The 23,079-nt window shown below is 42.1% G+C and overlaps 1 protein-coding gene across 4 annotated transcripts in view; it reads right to left on the reverse strand.

Moving 5' to 3' along the window:
* FAM204A (family with sequence similarity 204 member A) overlaps positions 1-20,681 on the reverse strand; it is a 30,038-nt gene extending 9,357 nt beyond the window's left edge. Inside the window, exons 1-6 of one of the 4 annotated variants that reach the window (XM_037132853.2) lie at positions 20,615-20,681; positions 14,752-14,996; positions 14,170-14,257; positions 14,026-14,053; positions 13,744-13,843; positions 2,654-2,743 (exon numbers count right to left, since the gene is read on the reverse strand). In XM_037132853.2, coding sequence (XP_036988748.2) covers positions 2,654-2,743; positions 13,744-13,843; positions 14,026-14,053; positions 14,170-14,257; positions 14,752-14,996; positions 20,615-20,675 — 612 coding nt within the window. In that variant the 5' untranslated portion in view covers positions 20,676-20,681. The other 3 variants (XM_037132852.2, XM_053668463.1, XM_037132850.2) reach the window with 3 other exon arrangements.
* Between the last annotated feature and the right edge of the window lie 2,398 nt (positions 20,682-23,079).

Raw genomic sequence — 23,079 nt, forward strand, 5'->3', positions numbered from 1 at the left:
TTAACTCAGGCAAAAAGCTTTAAAATATAAAACATTTTCTATCACTGCTCAAACTGAGGGGTTTTGGCCTTGGCGAAGATGGCAGCAAATTATAACCACAGTATCTCGGATGTGAATATTAATATGCTGCAAATTATAAAAAGTACCAGAGGAAGACAGATTGCTATCAATGAATGGAATGTACTCCAATTCAGGCCTGAGGGGAATAAGCCACAGACATGCTCAAATACTTTTGTGTGTGAGTGTTATGTGTATAAGAGCAACAGTATCTTTTAAAAAACAACTTGTTAAGCAGTTTCATCAATATGATACAAACCCAAGTATATTTTTCACTTCATCTCTCCTCCGATTAACAACAAAGAAGTGTTTAATCAACCAGAGGGAGTTTCAAAGCAACCACTTTACTAAGTGGGTAAAACCAAAGATAACAGCACAATCCAGGCTTCAACCACGTGAACTTGAGCCGCCGCCGCCCCAAACCAGATTGCATACATCCTTAATGTCCTCGTCCATTTCAGGGAACGTGACTCTGGGAAAACACGCACTGGCTGCGTCCCGCGGTAGCGGACTGACAGTCTTATTTTGGCTTATTTCTGAGGAACTGTTTTCAAGGACCATCTTGAAACATGGTTCTACTCCTGGCACCATTTTTCTCCATACTGATTCTGCCCTATTGGTTTCAAAGACTTATAAATGTTAAACATCAAAAATTAGTTTCACTTATTATGGTTAGAAAAGGCTTTAAGAACTCCGGGGTCTGTGCCTCTGAGCAAAGGCTTTATCAGCTGGTCCCAGTCACTGCTTCTTGAAAAGAGAAAATGCTCCTGACTAAAAACCTATATACCTGAGTCCAAAAGGACACCTGCCATGCAGTATACATTTCATTTTTATAAAGGGTTTCTGCCCCAAACGCGCAATTACGTACTTCTCCAAATCCCATCTCATCTCCACGGCGTGTGACACCGAAGGGATAAACATGCAAACTTCAATCTCAAACTGAACTATTTGTTCAGGAAACTCCATCTCCATCCCCTTAGTGACTCCTCCCGGGCACCCAGTTAACACGGCACCAGTGTCCTTCCAGGGCCTGTGTCTGAACAGCAAACCCTTTCCAGATGTTTTTCCACTTCCACAAAGACAAGAATAGGACCCAAATGACTGTTTCTCTTTTCATCAGAATTCTTTAACCCCACACTAAATAAATTTAATTTGTTCTACTAGAACAAAGCATTACTTTTGTATGGAAGTAAAAAGAACGTTTGAGAAAAATGTTCACTATCCTTACAAATGCTGAAAATACCATGTATTTCTAGAGCAATCTCATTTGTTATAAGGTGTGACAGATAATTACCCTTAAAAGGACACTAGTCTGTGTTACACAATTTCCACTTCTAAAACAGCAGCATGACAAAAAATGCAACACCAAAACCGAACACCCTCCAAGGAAACTCGCACTTCTGAGGCCTGTCGGGCACCACGCCTGCTCTTTATCACAAGCAGCTCGAAGGGGCAGGAGGAGAAAGGCTCCTCGGTGAACAAGGGTGCGGCCGACGAGGCGGAGCTAACGTGCCACTGCCGCTGGACGTGAGGCCGCTGGTGACCCCGTCTCCCCCCAGGGCATCACTGAAGCTTCAGGAAAAAAAGACAACTTCCGAATCCCTAAGCCTCACTTCCGGACTTGTTTTTCCCACATAAAAACGTTAACTTCACAGGATTCTTACAGCCAGAAGCCATAAACAGTCATCAGGGTGGATTTTTGACATCTGATGATGTAAGAGCGAAATAGTAATTCCACAGAGAAATTTATTGAGACTGTAATTTCACCACTAGTCTCAGAAAAAAATTCTGGTGAGTAAGAAAGTATAGTAAGTACATACAGCCAACAGTTTGTACAGATGATATTTCCCTGAAATCAAACCCCACAGAGTAGTTACAGCTTAAGAATAAAATGCAGAAGGCAGAGACATGCTGAAAGTGAAAGTTATGGTAGAACTTTTGTCCTAGAAAAAACACAAAAGAATCACAAACAACAGCAGCTACAACAAAACAGATGCCAGTACAAGCTCTTTACATAGGACCTTGCCAAGTGACAAGCAGCACTGAGCCCCAATTAGAGGGACATTCCCCTCGGAAAGGGGCGAGACAGAATCTTCCAGAAGTCTATGTACTTGGGAAAAAAATACAGAACATATCATGTATCTATTAGTTTTACTCTATAAACTATAGGTTAAAAAAAAGAAGGTCTGAACATTCTTTAAGGCTGAGGAAAATAGGCGGAATATGAAGTAAAAAAACATTTTGGGAGCAAGAGTTAGAAAGGCGCTGTGCCCTGAGGGCGAGTTAAACTGAGTTAAAGATGCAAATAGGAAGACAAAGCTGGCCTTTTAATCATAACGGGCAAAAAAGCTCTCTGAATTATGTAAAATCTAGGGCGGAATATCAATCATGGATTATTTCCACTGTACGTTTTAAACTTAATTTAGAAACAAAAATGTTTTTAAATAAATGGCAGAACACGAGAGAAGAAAACAGACTGAAAGAAAAATCTTAGATCAAATATCTGAATACTGAACTTACTTATGATCACAAAAGGAATGTACGTTCATTTTAGAAAACTTGGAAACACAGAAAACGTGCCATCGGTCCCACTCACCTCTCGGGTGGCCAGCTGGTTGCTGAGCTCCTCAGCCTTCTCCACGTCCCCCTCGTCCACAGCCTGGTCGATGCGCTTCTCAAGGCCCGACTACAGAGAGAAAACCCGAAACTTAACAGCGGGAGAGAAAGGCGAACAAGAATTTGCTAGCAAAGACTATGTCTCAGGACCACAACACACATCACACACTCAGACCACTTGACTCAGGGCCACACCACACACGTTACACACTCAGACCACTGACTCAGGGCCACACCACACACATCACACACTCAGACCACTTGATTCCCATGAGGACACTACATGACAGCTGGCACCAAACCATTCACTGACGAGAGGGCAACTCAGAGACATTGATGGCTTATCCAAGGGCATATAACTTCTTGGACTAAGAAAAATAAAGTAAGTCCAGGCTTTTGTGACTCTAAGGACTATACTTTCTCTTGCTAACGACAGTAATGTAAATGGTAATAGTTAGAAATTACGTGACAGACCCTGGGCTGACACTCTGAGAAAGCTCATTTAATCCTTATAACAACTCTATCAAATAACACTGCTTCCCTGTTTTAAAGGAGAGAAACAGAGGCCTGGGCTCACTGACTCAGCCAAGGTCAGAGTCTGCAAGTGGTTAAGCCATCTCGTGACTCAATCTCTGCCTCTCCTCTCTTCCTCCCCCTGCCGTAGCTCGACACCTTCACCCAACCACCTCTCCTAGTCGTCCACTACCGGGGGTACTAAGTTGAATATCAAACATGGGAAGGAAGTTTCATATGAGAATGATTTTACTTTCCAAGGGAAACTTTTTTATTTACTAAAGATACTTCAGAAAATCATATTTAAAACTTTCATGGAATTACCAATCAGGTAGTATTTATCATATATTTATGGAAAGATGCTTAGACTTAAATAATTGAGGTTTAGCTTGTGAAAGTAAGTACTACAGAAAAATAAGTTTAAGTGCTCTAATATATGCTTCTTACAAGAAAAGTTTGCCCTAACAATGGCTTATCTAGCGTATCCTGTAACATTTTCAGTTAACCAGCATCTCCTCCCATACCCAGCACAAGTCCTGAAGATGAGCCTTCCATTGGTGGACCGCTTGACCACACCCACCACCGAGTGAAATGTCGTTCCTCTGGAGCCTTTGTTGACATGAGACTTTAAAAACACCCACTACCCAAAGTGGAAACACACTCGCAGATACAGAGGACAAACTGACGGTCACCGGAGGGGGGCAAGGGTGGCTGGGGGACTGCGTGGAAAACGCGAAGGGATGAAGAGGTACGAGACGCCGGTTAGAAAGACAGTCATGCAAACGGGAAGCACAGCACAGGGGACGCAGTCACCAACAGTGTGATAACCAGGCAGAGCGCCAGGTGGGAACCAGACTTACCGGCGGGACTACCTGATAAAGTATTTGGGGCTGGCCAAAATGTTCACTTGGGTTTTCCCATAAGGTGGCTCTAGTAGCACTTAGTTGTCTTTCACTTCATTCAAAACAATTTTGTTTGACTGTATTATGACAGCTGTCACAACAGCATGCATTTAAAAACAATATCAAAATTGGTGAATTTTTGTGTAGCCATTTTAATATTGAAGATGGAAGAAAACACACATTTTCAGCACACTATCCGTTATTATTTCACGTAAGGTAAAAACACAACTGAAACACAAGGAAAGAGGTGCTGTGACTGATCAAATGTGTCAAAAGTGGTTTGCGAAGTTTCATACTGGAGATCTCTCACTGGACTGTGCTCCATGGTCGGGTAGACCCACTGAAGTTGATAGCAATCAAATTGGAAAAAATGTGTCTTTTACAGAAAAAACTAAATGGACTTTTTGGCCAAACCAATGTAAGTATCTAATCACCATGTTGTGCACCGGACACGAATAGAAAACTGTACAACTGTAATTGAATAATAAATTTTTTAAAGTACTATTACTTCAATAAATTGAATGAGCTATTTCTGAATCACAATTGTCTGTAGGCTTCAACTTATCACTCCATCAGATATATACAATAAATTTTTGCCTTAGATAGACTATTTTTATCATTAGCAAAAATGGAATAAAGTTTATACATCTAAATTTTTAAAAATGCCCACACATAATGTGCCCCAAAAGATTACACACACAAAGACCAATGAGACTGTCACTGATGTCCATGTTAAATAAAGACTGTTCCGTCTCAAAGTCTCTCAACCCATTTAAGAACCTAACAGGATGACACATTTCCTTGTGCTCAGAGGTAGCTTGAGATCTCCACTCAAGCACTTTCAGAGCCTCTCACCCTAAGCCACATGGCCCTGTCCTCGTTCCATTCTGGTCCCAGGACCAGCTACCAGTCTCCAGAAATTACCCTTTCCTGTAAATCTGTTCGGGACCATATGGTCCCAAACAACACCTTGGACTCACCTTCCTTCATCCTTCACCCTTCCTGTTCAGGGACCTCTAACTCCACCTTGATAGTCTATGGCCTAGGCCAGTGCCACTCCCAGTGTGGCCTGGGTACCAGTTTGGTCCACAAACAGGCCCATTCATGTATGGAGCTTGTTGTGCCGGAACGCGAATCAATTACATGACTGCGCAGTTTTGTTTGGCTGATTTATTTTAGGGGAGGAGAAACGAGAAAGGCGAACAAGACCCTCTCACAGAAGGAAGCAGGACACCGAACTGCACTTAGGCAGAGACCCTACTCTTGGAGACTGCAAGTCTGAGGGTGCCTGCACTAGGCCCTGTGACGGGCACCGCCAGACGCTCCATTTCCGAACCTTCACACTCTGGAATTCTTTCCAGATGCAAGTTTCTGTCCTGCCACACGTATCCCAAGTGTACACAGCCAGTGAACCTGCCCTGTCTGCATCTGGAACCCCACGCCCTGACACCCCCATATTTATTCTGTCTTTCAGCCCCTTCCTGGATTCTCTTTTTCTCCCTCTCTGGCCTGCAACCCGTGACTAATCTTTTCTAACGGACTCTAAGTCAGGAGTTCTCCAAGTCTGAGTCTGGACCAGCAGCGTCAGTAGTACCTGGGGAACTTGTTAGAGATGCAATTTCTCTGGATGTGAAACTCAGGGTGGAGCCCGACAACCCACTGGCTGTAAGCAATGCCTTCCACCTCCTCCATCTTCTCTTGTTTTGGCATTTCCCAACCACTTCTTTCTGCTACTTTAATATCCAAGTGTCTCAGCAACATCAGAGAAAATCAAATAACTCAAACCACTGGTTTCACTAAAAGCTGTTTTCCAAACTCTCAATTCTGTCCTTCAAAGTCCCCACATTCCTCTAAGAAACTACATGTCTCTTCCATTTTTCAAAATACCCTAAACCCTACCTCCTCCTCCTTTTTTAGCAGATTTTTATACATCTATCCCCTACTGCACAGGAGTCCAAGGCAGGAGAGGGGAGGGAAGAAAAGAACCAAGAATGTGTGTGTCCCTTCTACAATCTTCCTCTTATCCATCTCAAGCGGCGTTACCTTCACGTACTCTGTCCTTCCATCCTACTGCCTCCCAGAAAGGAAGCGCTCCCCTGGTGAGACTCACCCCACCGCCCGTGCTCATCACAGTCCCTCCCATCTGCGCTCTTCAACTTGTCTCTTCTCTCTCATCCTTCTCTCACCCCACACACAGCTTATCCCCCGCATTCTGGACCAGATGCTACATGGGAGGGCTCAGCCCCTCCCTCAAACTGATTTCTTCTTAGGTTAGTACTTCCTCTCTCTCTGAAAACACAGTACCAGTGGCCCCCACATCATCTTTCTAATCCTGACCCTCTGCAGTCACAGGTGACACCACCCGTCATCCTTCTGCTTGATCATCTTTGTTAACTACATCCTCATTCTTAAAGCTATCTCCCCAAATATCTATCTTCAATATCTGAAGCTCCTTATCTCCTCTTGTTGCCCCCTAATTAAGAGCAATTCTGGAGGTTCTGTGACAAGCCTCCTCGTCTTCCTCTTCACTTTCCCAGTAACTCAGTCCTAGGGCTTCAATTCTTACGAGCTGCTTTGTATCTCCCTATAATTTAAAACATTCGACCTCTCACCTTCATCGAGAACTACAGCTCCAACTACCTGCTAGTTATCTTCACACTTAAGATGCGGAGCTTCAGTTTTTATTATGTCTGAAAACCAGCTCCTCACTCCGCCCTGCTTCCTTCAGAGCTGACCACCCACTTAGCTGCCCCTGATAAAACCCTCGGTTGGCCAGCTTCAATGCCTCCAACCCCGTGCTCTCATTTTCACTCTCTCTGCAGTACCTCTCATTTCTCCTTCTGTGCTCCTTCAGGGCTTCATGATCTCGTTTGCAAGATTATAACCATCTCCAAATTGGCCTTCCAGATTTCTAAAGCAGATACCACGTCATTACCCAGCTTAAAACAGTATCACTTCCTGACTCCTTTTGAATAGCATCCAAGTCCCTTCACAACAGGGCCCCCAAATGTTTTCGCTGCCTCAGCGTGGGTCACGTTGTACTTCCTAATCTCTGGCCACATATGCCATTCTCTTAACATTCTCTGTGCCTCTGATGTGCTTCTATTTGAAACATCCTGTTTATCCTTACGAGTCTCATGTCCAATGTCACCTCTATCTACACAGGTCTCCTCATCCCTATACACCCACTGACCCCGCCCAACAACTAAGTGCCCCCACCCCGTGCTGACGCTGCACTCCCAGCGTCCCTTCCGCGCCTGCTGATCTGCTACACCACAGCAAGTTGGTGTGTCTTCCCTCTTGGGTTCCATGCTGAGGGCAGCACACGCGTTACCAGCTTGGTGAGTCTCAGCATCCAGCCCAGTTTCTTCCCCACAGGAGAGAGCCCTCAGCCTGTGTTACTGCGCAGCGACCCACCGCTGCATCAGTACTGGGAGAACCCTCCTCAAATGGGAAACACTTCTACACATCCACTACTTCACAAGTTCCCAAGTGAATTCCACACAGTAATGTTAGGGTAGTAGTACCCTATGGTTAAAAAAGGTCACATTTTATTGCACTTATTTATATATGAATCTTCCTACTACTAGAATATACATTCCTGGAGGGCATGGAGAACATCTTCTCCATCTTGGGCTCCCAGAATTTTGCACAGCACAGTACCTGCATCTGGAATATTGTAATTATTATTTATTCTGATGGCAGAAATAAAGTATTGCATTTAAGAAATGCTAAAACCATGGCCCCTCCTACCTGACTAGAATACTAGGTGTCTCCACAAATGCCGCTGAGACATGTGAAAACAAAACACTAATTTAACCAAACTTCGATTTTCCCTGTACCGCAATTCCGGGGCGTCAGATTCCCGACCCAGACCTAATCTCCTCCGGTCTTTCCCCTCAGCGGCCTGCTCACTGACAGCATCCGTTGCTGAGCCATCCCTGCTCACTGCACACGGCAGCTCGGTGCGTTTCCCTCCAAGTACTGGGCCTCCCGAGATGACGTAACACCCGGGCACTGCATTCCCAAACTCCACAACCTGGAACAGTCACAGGTCAGTGAGCAAAAAGAAACCCGCCCTACTCTTTCCACCAATGGCCATGAATGACCAGTGGTCTGTTTATTACGTCAGGTTGCTGGCTTCCCTTTGGCTACCATGGATACAGCCACAGCTTACAAGTTAAAGTCCCAAAGGGGAAAACAGGAACATTCCTCTCTTCTAGAAACTAGCATGAACTGCTGAGCTTACAAGTATTAGTTTCACTTAAAAGTAAATCATCTAAAAATTACAGATGTATCTCTTCCCCACCAACCACCTTCCACTCCCCAGCCACTCGGAGCAGCCCCTGGGGGAGAAGGCACAGTACGGTAGAAAACACAGACTGGAAGCCAGGAAAGGCGGTCACAGCTCTGGGGGAACACAGTACTGGGTTCTTACGTGTCAGTTTCCTTCAAAAAATCTGAGTGTTTGGCTTGGATGACCAAAATTCTCTCCTAGATACAAAATCCTAGAATTCCACGTATATGTTTGACTTTGCTGTTAGCTCTTTTTAAAGTATTTGCTTTTTTTTTTAAATTTCTACTAAGTTTCACTAGATAGAACTGTTTCTTTTCCTCCTTCCTTTTTCTTTTTTGGTAACTTACTTATGTAAATATAATAGTCACTTTTGGCTCTGAAAAATGTCTGGTTTTATGTGTACACCCAGTCTTTCTGCCTCTTTAAGAAGACATCAACATTCCAAACGCGAACATTAGTACTAAGGCGTCCTACAGTAAGACACTTGCATCACCTTAACACCACAAGTTACCAGCTGCTTACAGAGAGCACAGCTGGTGAGGCCAGACCGGGGTTCATATTCCAGCTCTTCTACTTATGAGCCAAGCAACCTGGGTGAGTTCCTAAACCTCGGAAAGATTGTAATTATCTCACCTGTGCAATGGGAATGATGCCACGGTCTTTGCAGTTATATTAAGGGTCAAAGAAATATATGTAAAATACCTATCAAAGTTTTTAAAATATGGTGGTCATTCAATAGATAAGTTGTTCATATTCTATCTAAATGTGAGGAGGCCATTAAAACAAAGAGAAGGCTTAGCCTCATATGACCACAGACCTAATCACAGTTATTCAAGGGCTCGGACTGCAAGTCCAAGACCCCAGAACTCGACGCCGAGTCAGCAAGTAATCTCATGAAGTAGGACTTGAGTATAAAGGCTTCTTAGAAGTTTTAAGTTGGACTTAGGTGAGCTTTATGAGGATTTCCTGGGGCGTCTTTCACACCCCAGGAGCGGCAGGCAGCACAGAAGACTCCTCATGCTCTGCAGGGCCTTGGTGGGATTTTAAGATGCCTTTTGGCAGGAATCAGAATCCAGCTTCAGATACATCTCAATAGAGACAAATAGACTTAGGGATGGCAGTTTGGCCACAGGTGAAAAATCACCCAAACTCAGTATCTAGCCGGTTCCCACGAGGCAAAAAGTAACCTCTAAATTACTGGTAAGTTTAGGTGCAGTTGCCAAGGGCAGTACCGCAAATATCTGAGAAATCCACTGGTCTGACATTAAGGATCAACCACCCATGTGTGCACATGCAGAGTATCTTCAATATGTAATTCAAGCTTCTGAAGTCAAACTGTACCACAGTATAGTTCTACAGAAATTCTGCTGATGAATATTTATTTGAATATATAATATAGTCCATTTTTAAGGCTTAATGCAAGTGACTTACCCACTCAAGTGTGCTATACTATGATTAGACCTAAGTATCTAGAAGAAACATTAGGTAATCTCTCCAAAAAGAAAGGAAGGGGCTAAGAATTAGTGTTACCTTTACATATGGATCCTATCTGCTTAAATTATTTGAGTTGGATAAATAAAAACTAAGTTGGGCTTTACGTCAGAAAAACCCTGTATTTGGTACCAAACGACTTGGGTTAAAGCCTCGTTTCATTTCTCCCTGCTCCGTTTGCTTTCTTAGACATCACTTTGGGCTTCGGTTTCTTCATCCGTATTCTGAGACTAATACTGGCCCTGCCCGCTCCCCCCACCAGGCTCACGTAGGGGAGGAGATACCACTTTGTCACTGACACCAGGGGAACACCACGGTAGCACTACAACCCTCCACCCAGTCCACACCCACTACCACAACCCTCCCCTCCTGCCTGCCCACTCAAGGCACCGACTTTTATCTGATCTGCGTACTGGAGTTCCATGTAAGATTCTGGTTGGAAAAGGCATTTTAATTTTACTAAAAAGTAAATTTGAAAAAAGTTACACTTTTTTCAAGTTATACAAGAGCAATTTCCTCTCACAAACAACTAACAAAAAAAAAAATCATCCAAGACACTGTGTAACTACTCTAAAAATTAAAAGTACCCCTGGTTTTTCATGCCAAAAAGTAAGTGTATATCCATTAAGTGTATATAACCCTATACCTCAATAATGACTGCAGGTAATCAAACTGACTCAACTAATCATACTTGAGACATTTAAAATGAAATGAATGAATGAAATTTACTCTAAAGAAATTCCCACACAGATTCAAAATAATGATTACAGAATTATTAGTAAACTGCTGCCAGAAACACAATTATGGCTGTACTCAATAAAACATGTACTTTTTAAAAGTTTTGGATATTAGGAAGATTACATTTAAAAATACAGGCCTCTCTGCACTATTGTGGAAACAGGTGAAAACAGTGTTGTAAGTACACAACCCTGACTGAGCCAGTTTTAGTTAGTTTGGCAGTGTTCCTGGGAAAAAAATAGACACACAATAGACATAAGATTAAGAAGTTCACACACACAAAAAAAGTTTGCTTTGCTTTACCATTCTTGAGGGTCAGGGGATACAGGGTAAAAAGACACGGTGACAGAGCAGCCTACGCTTCGGAGAAATAATGAGTAGAAATCTATGCTAGTTTGTCCATGGCCCTCTCTAGATTTCCTGAGCAGTAACTACCATCTGCTGGACTTACACTTATTCTTAGCTTTCATCTTGGTGTCTCCACTGTGGACATTCTTTAATGTCGATTTACTGTGTTGGACACAGCAAAAGGGATGCACACAAAACAGTGACCCCAGACCAAAGAAAGACCGTGAACTTGCCGGCACGTGATGATGCTGAACTGCCAAGAGAATATGAATAATCTGGCTTCATTAAATCCTTCCTTTCCTTTTAGGCTTGCATTTACTCATAGATACTGCTGGCAAATCCTGGGCAGATATAAGACTGGCCCAAGTCAGTTTACTTGTTTAACAGATTGCCATAACTTTCCTTGATGTCAATCATACAGAGTAATGTCTACTGTTAAGGAAATCCAAACATAAACCAGATCAATGGGCGATCACGAAAATATTTACAGCAGTCTTCCCTTAAACAGAAATCTCATTTTTAAAATGATGTTTGACTTGCAACTGTTTTCTAGAATACATCTCATATATAATGGAAGACAGAACACTAGTTCCTAACACTGAGTTGTCTAAAAGACTTTGCACAAGGAATCTTAGCATCCCTTAGTAAAGTTACCCCATACAAATGACAAATTTTAGACAACGGTTAAGAGCCATATCCAGCCAGTATTAGGAAGGTACAATTTCATATATAGGAAGCAATAATACAATTCTGACACAGATAGACTGTAAAAAATACTCTCAAAATCTCTACTTTTTACAATGGTTAAAATTTTAATTTCATGGCTTTAACTTCACTAAGAAATAATTTAGACATTCTAAAGTCAATACAGTTGAGAAAACATAACAAATACTGTAAATAATTGAAGATCGAAGACGACCTAATTCACAAATAAAACTTATACAAAAATGTCCCATGAGCACCAACAACTAACCATTTCTTCCCTCAAAAGAACCTGGGCCTGAGGCTAAGTCAGAGGCTGGGACGTAAAGCAGGTAGCAGATGACCCATGGACCACTTCTGTCAGCAAGCCCCTTCTTGATGCTTTAGAACAGGTCTGGTGCAGTCAGCCCACCAGAATCACAAGGGTCCGCTGCAGGGCAATCGAATTTTAAAATGCTTCCCAGCCCCTTCTGCAGCGTGGGCATGGTGTCACAGACTGGAACTAGTTCCAAATGGTTTTAGTTTCAATTCTAACCTACAATCTTTCTTTGTAAGAAAACTGTGCACCTGCTTGAACATTTGTATAAAAAGGTTGCTCAGCACCAGTCATTGGTTACAGCAGAAGATGAGCCTGGTCCCAAGCCCCCAGTGTTCTAGGAACTAAATGATACGGACACTTGACCAAGCTGGAATCACAAGTTCACAGGTAAAATTCTGTTGTGTTAGTTCCTTGATGCACAAGCCCTCAATGATGCAACACCACCCCACAACGGTTTGAAAATCAAGAATTTTTCACCAGAAATACTGACTCATCAGAAAATGGTAATGTTCCCTCTGTACACAAAGCAGTCTACAGCAATGACCCAAAAAGGAGGCATCTATCTGCACGGGCAAGGACGACATGCTTGTGGTCCAGCCAGGCAGGTCCCTGTGCCTCCAGCCCCACCACTGCGCTGCCAGAGTCCATCCTCGCTCCCATATGTGAATGTGTGAGTTTCTCACCGATTCAAGCTTCCACACAGTACTAATACCATCTACTGACTGAAAGTTCCCAAATGTGTTTCTAAAGCCAGACCCTCCTCCAAGCTCCTGCCTCATTTTACAAACAGTCTGTCCTACTCCTGCTTGCTGCTACTGCCCTGCCTCAACCTAAACTCTGGAGAGGCCCGGCTGTGAATCTCCTCCCTGGCCCAGCTCTCCCATCTTCATAACTAGCATCACTATTCACACTACTGCTTAAGGCACAACCTGGAACAGCTCTTTCCCTCCTCATGCCCCAAACCCTTCCCACCACCTCACAAACAACCCAGAGGCAAATACCGTCAATTCTATTTCTACCATAAACCTCAAATCCACTCTTCTCCATCTTGTTCAGCATCTGGTCCAAGCCACCATGACCTCAAGCCTAGAAGAACCTCTTACCTGGTCTTTTCTCACCTTCTTTTGGTGCCCCACAGTCCATTCTCTACATACTGCCAATCCTTTTAAACAGAATTCAGATCATGTCACTCCTTTAACTTAAAACCCCTGAATGACTCTCAACTGCACTGTGACTAAAGCCCCCCTCCTTTCCGTGCTCCTTATGGTCTCACAGTCTGGTGCCCACCTGCCTCTCCAATCTTCTACTGGTCCAGCACCCTCCTCACTGACTGCATCCCGGCCAGCCGGACCTTCTTCCAGTTACTCAAAGGGCACACGGAGACTTCCTACCCTAGGACCCTGGCCAGGCCGTTACCAGCATTCCTCATTTAGACCGTTCCTTCCTGCCCTTTAGGCTCCATGAAACAGCTTCCTGAGAAAGGCCCTCCCTGACCACAGCAGGCTAACGCGGGGCCTCCATTTGCATGTCTTCAAACCCTCTACAATCTTCAAACATCCTGTGCATGTCTTCCTTCGTAGCTTTTTTTTCCCTTTAAATTATCTGTAACTATATTTTTACTTGTTTGCCTAGCATTTTGCTTGCACACAGTAGGCATCTTAACATTTTCACTGAACGCATTAATGAGAAATATGCTAGGTAAGGCTGATCACAAAAACTTCCTACTGGGAAATATAAGATGCAATAAAAAAAGACCTCACCTTCTCAACTTTTTTCTTTTTCACAGGAGGTTCAAACCTGTCATTGACTCCAAAATACTGAGTAAGTTCCTTCCACTGCGCTTCACTTGTGGACTGTTCGCTATAGGAAGACAGACAATACATTCTGCACTAAATATACTCATTTTTATTTGAGTTATTTTAAATTGATCACTATAATTATATTACAACTAGTTCTTATGTTTCAAAGGTTAGTAATGGAACTATCTGTACAAATTCCATAAATACTGTCTAGAAGAGACAAGTATTTTTAATCTCACTTACCTATGAGACTCTTCATCCTTCAATTTTCCTGAAAAGAATTCACAGTGTTAATAGCTAAGTATTTAGCTGTTATTTCAAAGTTACAACATTAAAGCTTTCAGTTTAACATCAGCATCACTGACAATTAACTGGAAAACAAAACACCTTTTCTGGAGCGTTTCCTCTTTTTCCTTCTGAACCTTGAAGCTGAAATTTTCTGTTCAGAGTGTTTTTTATGCAATTCTTGAAATTTCTATTTAAAAGTAAAAAAAAAAGCAAATATATCTTGAGGCAAAACATACATTCAAAAAAATAACAAATGTTAATAAAAAATTAAATTTGAGTATTTATAAACATATAAACTTAAGCTCTTAAGATATTCTACTCTCCAAGATACTTTCGAAAACTGAATTTTCATATTTTATTTCTAAATAAGCCAATCCAATCATTTGAAAGCAAATTCAGTGACTCATAGATAACAAAAAAATAAAATTAAGATAGAAATTCCTCCTACCATTGTTAGGCAAAGTAGCTAATCCTACTGTTTTCTTCCTCTTTTTATGAAAAACAAAACAAAAATGAAAGCAAGGGTCTGAGTGGCCAATGGACTGACCACAGACCCACTGAGTAACGAAAGAATTCTGAGCCAACACTTCCTGCCTATTGGCTCCCAAGAACGTACACATTCTGACCATGGCAGAGAGACTCAGGCTTTTTTTTATTAAGAACACAGCTGAGAAAACCTACATCCCACACATGTACGGGAACTCCAGAAGGACACTCTTCGTAGGCGTTCACATTTGCCTCTGCATCAGTTTTTGGTCCACCTGCAGGGGAGTCTGAGACCTCTGTTTCTGTAATGGTCCCACCTTCTTCACCTTCCTGTACATTAAGTCCAGAGTTCTCTAAAGTGTCTTCTTCATCTTCCGAACTCGACTCAACATCACTTTCATTCAGGCCAGGAGGTAGCAGCCCACTCCACATCTTTCCTTCTAAGGGGAAAAGGATGAATTCAGACCTCTTTACAAGAATTTTAAAACCATTAAATAACACCCCAGAGCTTAATAATTATACCTATAGTTTGGGAACAGTCCATTTAAACTTTTTAAAAATCTATAATGGGCTATACCCTCCATATTAAAATAATTCAACTCTTCGCCTATATAATTAGAAAGTGTAAAGTAGTGCAGCAGGTTGTTACAAAACACACCTGTAAATGAATGACCTGAAGACAGTAGGACCTTGATTCTCTATTATATGCATAATTCTGCCTTTAAAAAATGCAGCCAAAGCATCTACTGCTCAAGAATGTTAAGAGCTAACAATATACATTGCAGGCAATTTAAGAACGGCAATACTGTATTGCAAGCCGTAACAACCAGAGAAGAAAACAAAATTGACTGTTTCACCTGCATTTGAATGTATAAAGCGTTCAGGGGACTTACTAAGGGGCAGGCAAACAATTACTCAAAGAAAAAAATTTTAAGCTGTACAAATGGTTTGAGACAAGTATGATGGTAAAAAGGAAATCCTAGTTTAAAATTGTTTATTGTGTGCTAAAGTAATATTAAATGGAGTATAATCCTAACACTTCAACAAAAACATGTTAACTTTTTTGAATATCAATAATATATTTGGGAAACTAATGTTAAAGTTCAGAATAATATTTAGCATTAGCTATACTGCCCATTGGTAGAAAGAACCACTAGCTATTGTTAAGTTTAATAAAAATTATTTTTAAAAACTGGGAGTTGCCATCAGTTTGCTCAAATTACGCTGACCGAGTACCTTTCCACCACTAAACTCTGTGGTACAGTCTACTTCAGCACATGGACTGAGCAAAACCAGTCTGTTTAAAAGACACCTAAAACTGAGACATCAGTTGTACTGCTCATGACTTAATCTCAACCTGAAGGAATGAAAAGAACGGGTAGAAATCTCTTTCTGCTGAGTTTTCTGCCCCCTATTGTGATTAGCATAGTAACAAGACCACCATCATTGTCCCTGAGACAAAGACTACAGGGGCTTTTAATGTAACTCTGAATAATGGATTCCTGAAAACTTGAAGAACTCCCTCCCAGGTCCGAAGAATTAGATCTTACTTTCTGCCACTTTGGTCCAGATTCATCGGTTGTTAGCTCTCTGAAACACCCTCACCAAAATATTCTCTTGGCTTTTTAAGAGGAAGGGCTCTGACATTTAACTGCCCCAACTGCAATCCTGTCTACCACATACTAGTGGTACTTTAGGTGGAAATCCTTTCTTAACCCCTCAGTTTTTGCGCTGCAGCACAGCGGTAATTATACTACACAGAGGGGTATTCAGAGGGTTACATGAGACAAGCTACAAAGTCACTCAGTGCAACACTTCGGAGGTTCCAGGGGCTGGGTCAGTGCTAAGTGCTTTCTGCCATTGTTACTTCCGTGGCTATGGAACTCCATGTACTACATTTTGGTCATTTTTATTATGGGTGGCAGCATTCATAAGGTAGTTTTGAAGTTCCTAATGTTTTAAGTGTATGCACTTAACAATTGATGCAAACCATTTCTCCCTGAATTCCACAAGCTCACATGAACTTTCTATTAAAAAATGTTGGTGTCTGGTTTTCTGAATGGAGCAATAAAGCCAAAAGCAAATTACCATGAAGATAATGAAGCTTAAGCTTCAAGGTTCATTTGCACAAAACACTATACCTAATTTTCTATTTAGAAGATGTATTTCTTTTTTTAAAAAAAGAAAAGAGAAGACCCAAAAGTATATAGGCTCCAGGCTCCATAAAATTTGGACACATTCCTAAACCAGGCATGAGGATTTTAAAAGTCAGAATGGACGTCATCTTGAGATACTCTACTGGCACAAAGGATATCATGTAAAATATGCTGATATTAAATATGCAGATGTTATGCTGTTAATAAAAATATTCTTACTGTTCTGAAAAGCAGGAGGAGGCGAGCAGTAATAAGCTCCAACGTGACTTTGACACTGGCATGTGATACCATTTCAAGATCTAAGTATAGTAACCAATTTCAAATTTAGCTTTCTTAGCATAATTGGGAGTCTTCCATGCTTGACACCACTGTTTCTTTGCCCTGTCCACAGCATCTTCTGCACGCCCACTGTGTGCCAGGCACTCTTCCAAACACAGGGACAGCAGTGGACAGGACACCAGTGGACAGAACAGGCAAAAGTGCCTAACCTCATGGAGCCGACAATCTACACACAGAGCAAGCGTCTGTCCACCAGCAGCCAAGCGCCACTTGGCCCAGCCTGCAGTGTGGCTGCTCATGAAAGACATGTGTCCCTCAGCCCAGCATTCTTCCAAAGGACCACAATTTCAGCACCTCTACCAGGCAGTCTGTGCTGGGGGCACCCAGGCGCGCTTCTCAGCTGCCCTGGAGAGCACATGCCTCTCCTCACCAGCCCTCAAGCAGCTATCTGTTTTTGACTGCTTTTCGGCCTTTCTCAAAATCATGTTTTTAGCTCTTACTGATGCAGCAATAACGACTGCCCTCAGTGTGGCACTGGCTGGAATTTCTTGTGTTTGCCCAAAGGGAAGAAAAATCAAAATAACATTTAAAAATTGGACCCTACATCCAAATCCATAAAAGCAAAATTTGAAAACAGTTTGTTTTAAGAACTCAGTTCCTCAAAACCTTTAATGTGCCATTCTCCTGTAACTATTAAAAAAAACAAGAACACCTAAGTACCAGTGGCCCCTGATACACACAGATAACTCACCGAGGAGCCTGCGAAGTGGAGCTGCCCACATGAGCAGCACCCCGACCATGAAGCAGCCAGTGTGGAGGGACTGCTTTGCAACATGCTTTGGGCTCGTTCCGAAACACTGTCTCTATTCAAAGCATATATGTATCTTTCACATATTTCCAATTGTACTATGGTAGGCCTCATGTTATTTCTTTTTTGGCTATTCTGATTCTTTGGAGCATCTCTCGCGCCACACCTTTCAGAGCATATTCCTTTATTATAAAGCAGATCACTCCATAATACTCTTTACATTGGAAAATTACTCAGTATACCAGACTAGAAACTGAAGTATTTTAGTGTAGATTCTAGCCAGGTCTATATCACAGTCCATATATCAGTAATACATAACCTTTCAGTTTCTAGCCTGTACTTCAAATAATTTTTAATTTAATCATATTGCCCCCACGATGATGTAAATGATTCAGAAGCCCCTTTTACTCTATGGTTTTTAATATCGCCCTTGTCATTTCAAACACTCTCTACTTTTTAAGGGTTTTCTTTTTTCACTGCACAATTATTCTTCTAAAAAATTATGTGTATACCACCCAGAACACATCTTTAGTCCTGCACTGACATGATTTACTATGAACTGAAAATATTTATGTATCACTCCAGTCTGAATGGCTGGGTCTTCTTTGGCCCTGGAAAACCTACCACAGTTACTATTCATTTAACACACTTGGACTGATCGCAACGCAGCAAGAACATAACCCAGTCCAGCAATTCCTAATCTAAGGTTTTTACCTAGTTTAATAAAGACAGTAATGGAGGTCTCTAAATTACTCTTCAATATCCAAAAAGACAACATATTTTCCCTTAAACAATATAATCCACCTTTAGATGAGGAGATAAATTCAAGTAAGCATTATTCTTCATCACATATTCCTTGATCAGAGGCTCTGATTGGCACCCATGGAGGTATCAAATTATAATAAATAAAATTATGTGGAACGACTGGGAACGGCCAGGACGGCAGGAAAAGACACGAGCAACATACTGCAGGCAAGCCACTGAATTCTGTCTGGGTCTCCATTCTTAAGCTAAAATGAAGGTCTGTTTAGATAAACTCTGGGATGTCCTGCAGCTTTCAAATGTTTCTTTATGGACCTTAGCATTGTTTGTGCCCAAATTCTCAGTCACTGCACTCTTTGCTGCAACTCTCCATTCTCTCCCAGGCAGATGCATCAGTGATTAAACCCCAGTCCCCCAGCAGAGAAGGTTCTCTCAACCTAGCAGCCAAAGCCAAGATGAATAGTTTTCAATTAGTCTACGCACTTCACACAGGACACTTGAAAGATGCTCTAGAAAAAGGGAAGAAAACCCCAGTCATGGCAGAAGAAACAGAACCAGGAAAAGGAAACAAAGGCAGTCATTGCTATACACAGTATACAATGTGACAGGCACTAATTTACCATGAACCTCACAATCATCTTCCACCAGGAATTACTACCTTTTACAAATAAGGTAACTGACTTGCCTAATGCACCATGATCCGCTTATTTTACAAAAATGGAACTCTATGGTTTCAAATTATACACTTTCAGAGGGCACTTTTAGTGGTAATATATTCTTGGAGACAAAGATTTGAAAGTGGGTCTGAAGAAAGACTCTAGCCTATAACCCTGGACTTTATAAAATTTAAGAAAAAATTTTTTCTCACTGTTTAAATGCAGAAAGCTATGTAAGATGCTACACTAAATTGCATATATCCAAGTCACATTCAAGTAAGACTCACATTTTGGGCAACCAGACAGCTGATTATAACCAAACACAAAACATATACTCTGAGCAATCTAGTTAGTAAATGTCTCCTGTCTCTAACAGTCCAAAATCTCAATTTCATTTTCCTTGAATGAAGCTCATTTTCCATATTTTGTATCCAATTAGAAATAATCCCAGGAACCTGAGCCTTGTCTGATATGATTTAACCTTACTTGTGTAATAATCGGATACCACCACCCACCCATCTGAAGAGGTTTCTGTGGCTTGGAATTACTTAACTAAAATACTTTTAAATACTGTATCATTAACATTAATGTACACATCCTATTTGCTTTCATGAAATAAACGCATTCCCTCTTCCCAAAAAGGTAGAAAGTAGAAGTGTACCGCAGGCCTGCCTTAGGATTTAAGTTACCAATCCGATTACCCAGATAAACTATTGTTTTGTATATATGTACTTTGCAGGGTTTTGCTCCTATGCATGTTTTAATTAAAGAGAGTGCTTGTTTAGTCCAGCGGTGGAAAACAATTCCTCAGACCCCAGAAACATTTACAGATAACCAATAACATTTCAGGACTCATTTTTAAGTGGAATGTCGCTGTGAAAATACTTACGAGGCTCAAGAATGCAAGAGGGTGGCTCTAGAAAGGTACACCTTTTTCTGCTTGGCCGCGCAACCCGGAACTCTGCAGGTTCTCTGGCGGCAGCGTCACACTCCGGTCCCCAAACGGGATTCTCGTCCCGGGCACAACACTAGGTGCCCAAGGTTCCGGTACAGGAAATCTAGCCTACTGACAGCCCATTAACTGCAGCTCTTTTCCGGGACCCAGCAATTGTAAACAGGAGCCTGTTTCCCTAACCCATCTCACTTGGGCCGGGGTGCGACGGAGAACCCCCCTCCCACCCAACAGGCTAGACAAGGCACTGCGACACGTCCCCTTCCGAGCAAATCGCGAGGCCAGCCGCGCCGAAGCTCCCGTGGACCCGGACCGGGGCGCCTGGGTCTAAAGGCTGTAAGGCCGCCCACAATGGCTCCCTCAGTCTCCGCACCCGGCCCTCCCCAACCTCTCCTGCCGGAGTCCGAGACGCCCGGTAGCAAGCCGGACAAGCAACCCAACTCACCGGTAAAGAGGCTGCCGCCCGGCAGCCATCTTAAGACCCCGCCAACATCGCGCTTCCTCATTGGCTCTGACACCTCAGCCAATGGGCTGTGGCCTTTCTGGCCTGGTAGTCGCCATGGCAACCGGCAGAACTCAACTCAGAGATGAAAGGGGCTGAACTGAGGGTGCTTATTTTCTTTCTACTTCTTTTCTCCCATGGTTTTCCCTCTTTCTTCTCTAGACTTTGTTGTTTCTTCATCTCCCCCAATAATCAATCCCGTGCTGGCTTAGACTTTTAGCTGAGTTCGATCCACAAAGGAGAGAATCGCTCCAAAGAGAATCTGCAGACGCTCTCTAGGCCCTTTCTGGGAATGTTTCCATTCATTCATCCTTTTCCTCCCTCTCTTTCTTTTTCACTTTCTGCACATAGTTTTTAAGCAGGCTTCCTTCTAGGCTCTGTTTAGGAGCAAACGGTCCGTCTCCTGCTCTCATGGAGCTTACCATCTGATTATCGTCCAAACTGCCTCACCAGCCAGCTGTGTGACCTTGGCCAAGAGCTTCTTGAACGAGCTCCCTCCTGTTCCATGACAGGCACTGTTTTAAACCCTGGGGGAGCGCAGAAAATACGCAAGGAAAAAACAGTCAAGAAAAAAAGAAAAGCGCTATGAAAAAAATAAAACCATAATGGGATCTCGATGGGAGTGGGGCTCTTTTAAAAGAGCTTCCTTTTTCTAAAATAGTGATCTGTAATAATGATAAGAAGACTAAGAATGTTTCCTGTTTTCTAGTGTTGTAATGTTTATGTAAGAAAATACACTTAAAGCCCTTAACCTATTTATTACCTGGTCCACGGTAATTTTGTCTTAGCTATATATTATTGTTAACCTTATCAATAATGCCTCTCTTTGAAACACTCTGAAAATGTATAAAATGTTAGTTAGGCACTCAATAATATATCTCGATTTAGTATAAGCAGGTCTTTAAGCTTATTACTTGACAGTCTGCTGCCCTACCCCCAGTGTCTTCCAAAAGATGCGCCAGGTTTATGGAGTAGTTTTCTACAACCTCAGAATCATAGTGAAACCTGCATTGACAAGCTTGGGTGGCTAAGGTCCTGTTAACAGGTTCACATTCTCTGATTCTAGAAAGCAAAGCTGAGCTATTAAGAATCTGTATGAAACTGTCCTGGACAAGTGTGTCTGCCTTTTCAAAGGAGTTTTCCCTGAATCCAAAACCTTAAAGAATTAAAGAAAGGATGTGTGTGAAGGCGCTGTTTTAGCTGTGGCATTGGGCCTCTTAATTGCTTTATTAGCTCAGGCACAGACTGGGTGACTTAAGCAACAGAAATTCATTTCTTGTAGTACTGAAGCTGAAGGTTGGGAAATCCAAGATGCCAGCAAAGTGGGTTTCCTTCTGAGTCCTGTCTCTTGGCTTGTAAGGCAGCAGCCATCTTGCTGTGTGTTCACATGATCTCTCTCTCTCTCTCTCTCTCTCTCTCTCTCTCTCTCGTCTATTAATATGTGTGTGTGGAAAGAGAAAAAATGGGGGCCAAGGGAGAGAGAGAAAGCTATCTCCTATCCCAGGTCTCCTCTTCTGCGGAAACTAATCCCCTCAGGGCCCCACCCTTATGACCTTAAGTAACCTTAATTCCTTAGCATCCCCATCTCCAAATGCAGCCACATTGGGGGTTAGGGTTTCACCATATGGATTTTATTGCCACCCAAACATTCAGCCCATTAAAATGTTTACGGTGGGAGTGTGGCCAGAATGGGGAAAGAGTGCAGAGGGGGAGGAATTAAGACGCACAATAGGAAGGAATGTTGGCCCATTTAATAACTATCTAGATTGTTTCCACATAAATTCTATTAAAGAATACTCATATATTTTTACTACATGTAAATGTGCAAAATAGAGGGGGAATGTAATTCTAGGTACTCCAAAGACCTACAAACACCAAATTTCACATCAAAGGTTTTTGGTAAGTCCTACTTTAAAATAGGTATTTTAAATTCTTCTCTGTTAATTTGAGTATTCTCAAATATCTGGTGGTTTTGACATTACTGGGTTCCTACAATAAGTGTAAATATCTCAGACTTCTGGTTCTAGCTATGAGACTTACTCTCTGAATATTACTGTTTTGCCACTTGTCTGGGGGAACTGCCAGTCATTTGATTTATTTTAATCAATAAATTTACCTTCCCTCCAGCAAATTCCTGCCCTGGAAACCTGCCAAACCATGCATTTTGTGAATGAAATACTTGTATCTGTGAGATTTCTATGCAACATAGAATTATTGAATACCTTTTACTAAATCATACCGAGTGTGATGCAGCTAGTGAATTGAGCTGGAATTGTGTTGCATCTGGCACTAATTTGAAACATGTAAGTTTCACTTAAATTATCAAATATATCTGAAAAATCATAAAGCCGTTTTTCTTTGCCAAGAAACATTATAAGTTCTGAATAGTTTTTCCTTCTATTTCATCA

The sequence above is a fragment of the Artibeus jamaicensis genome, unplaced genomic scaffold, assembly GCF_021234435.1.
Source record: "Artibeus jamaicensis isolate MK-2021 breed Jamaican fruit bat unplaced genomic scaffold, CSHL_Jam_final contig_490, whole genome shotgun sequence".
Taxonomy (NCBI): Eukaryota; Metazoa; Chordata; class Mammalia; order Chiroptera; family Phyllostomidae; genus Artibeus; species Artibeus jamaicensis.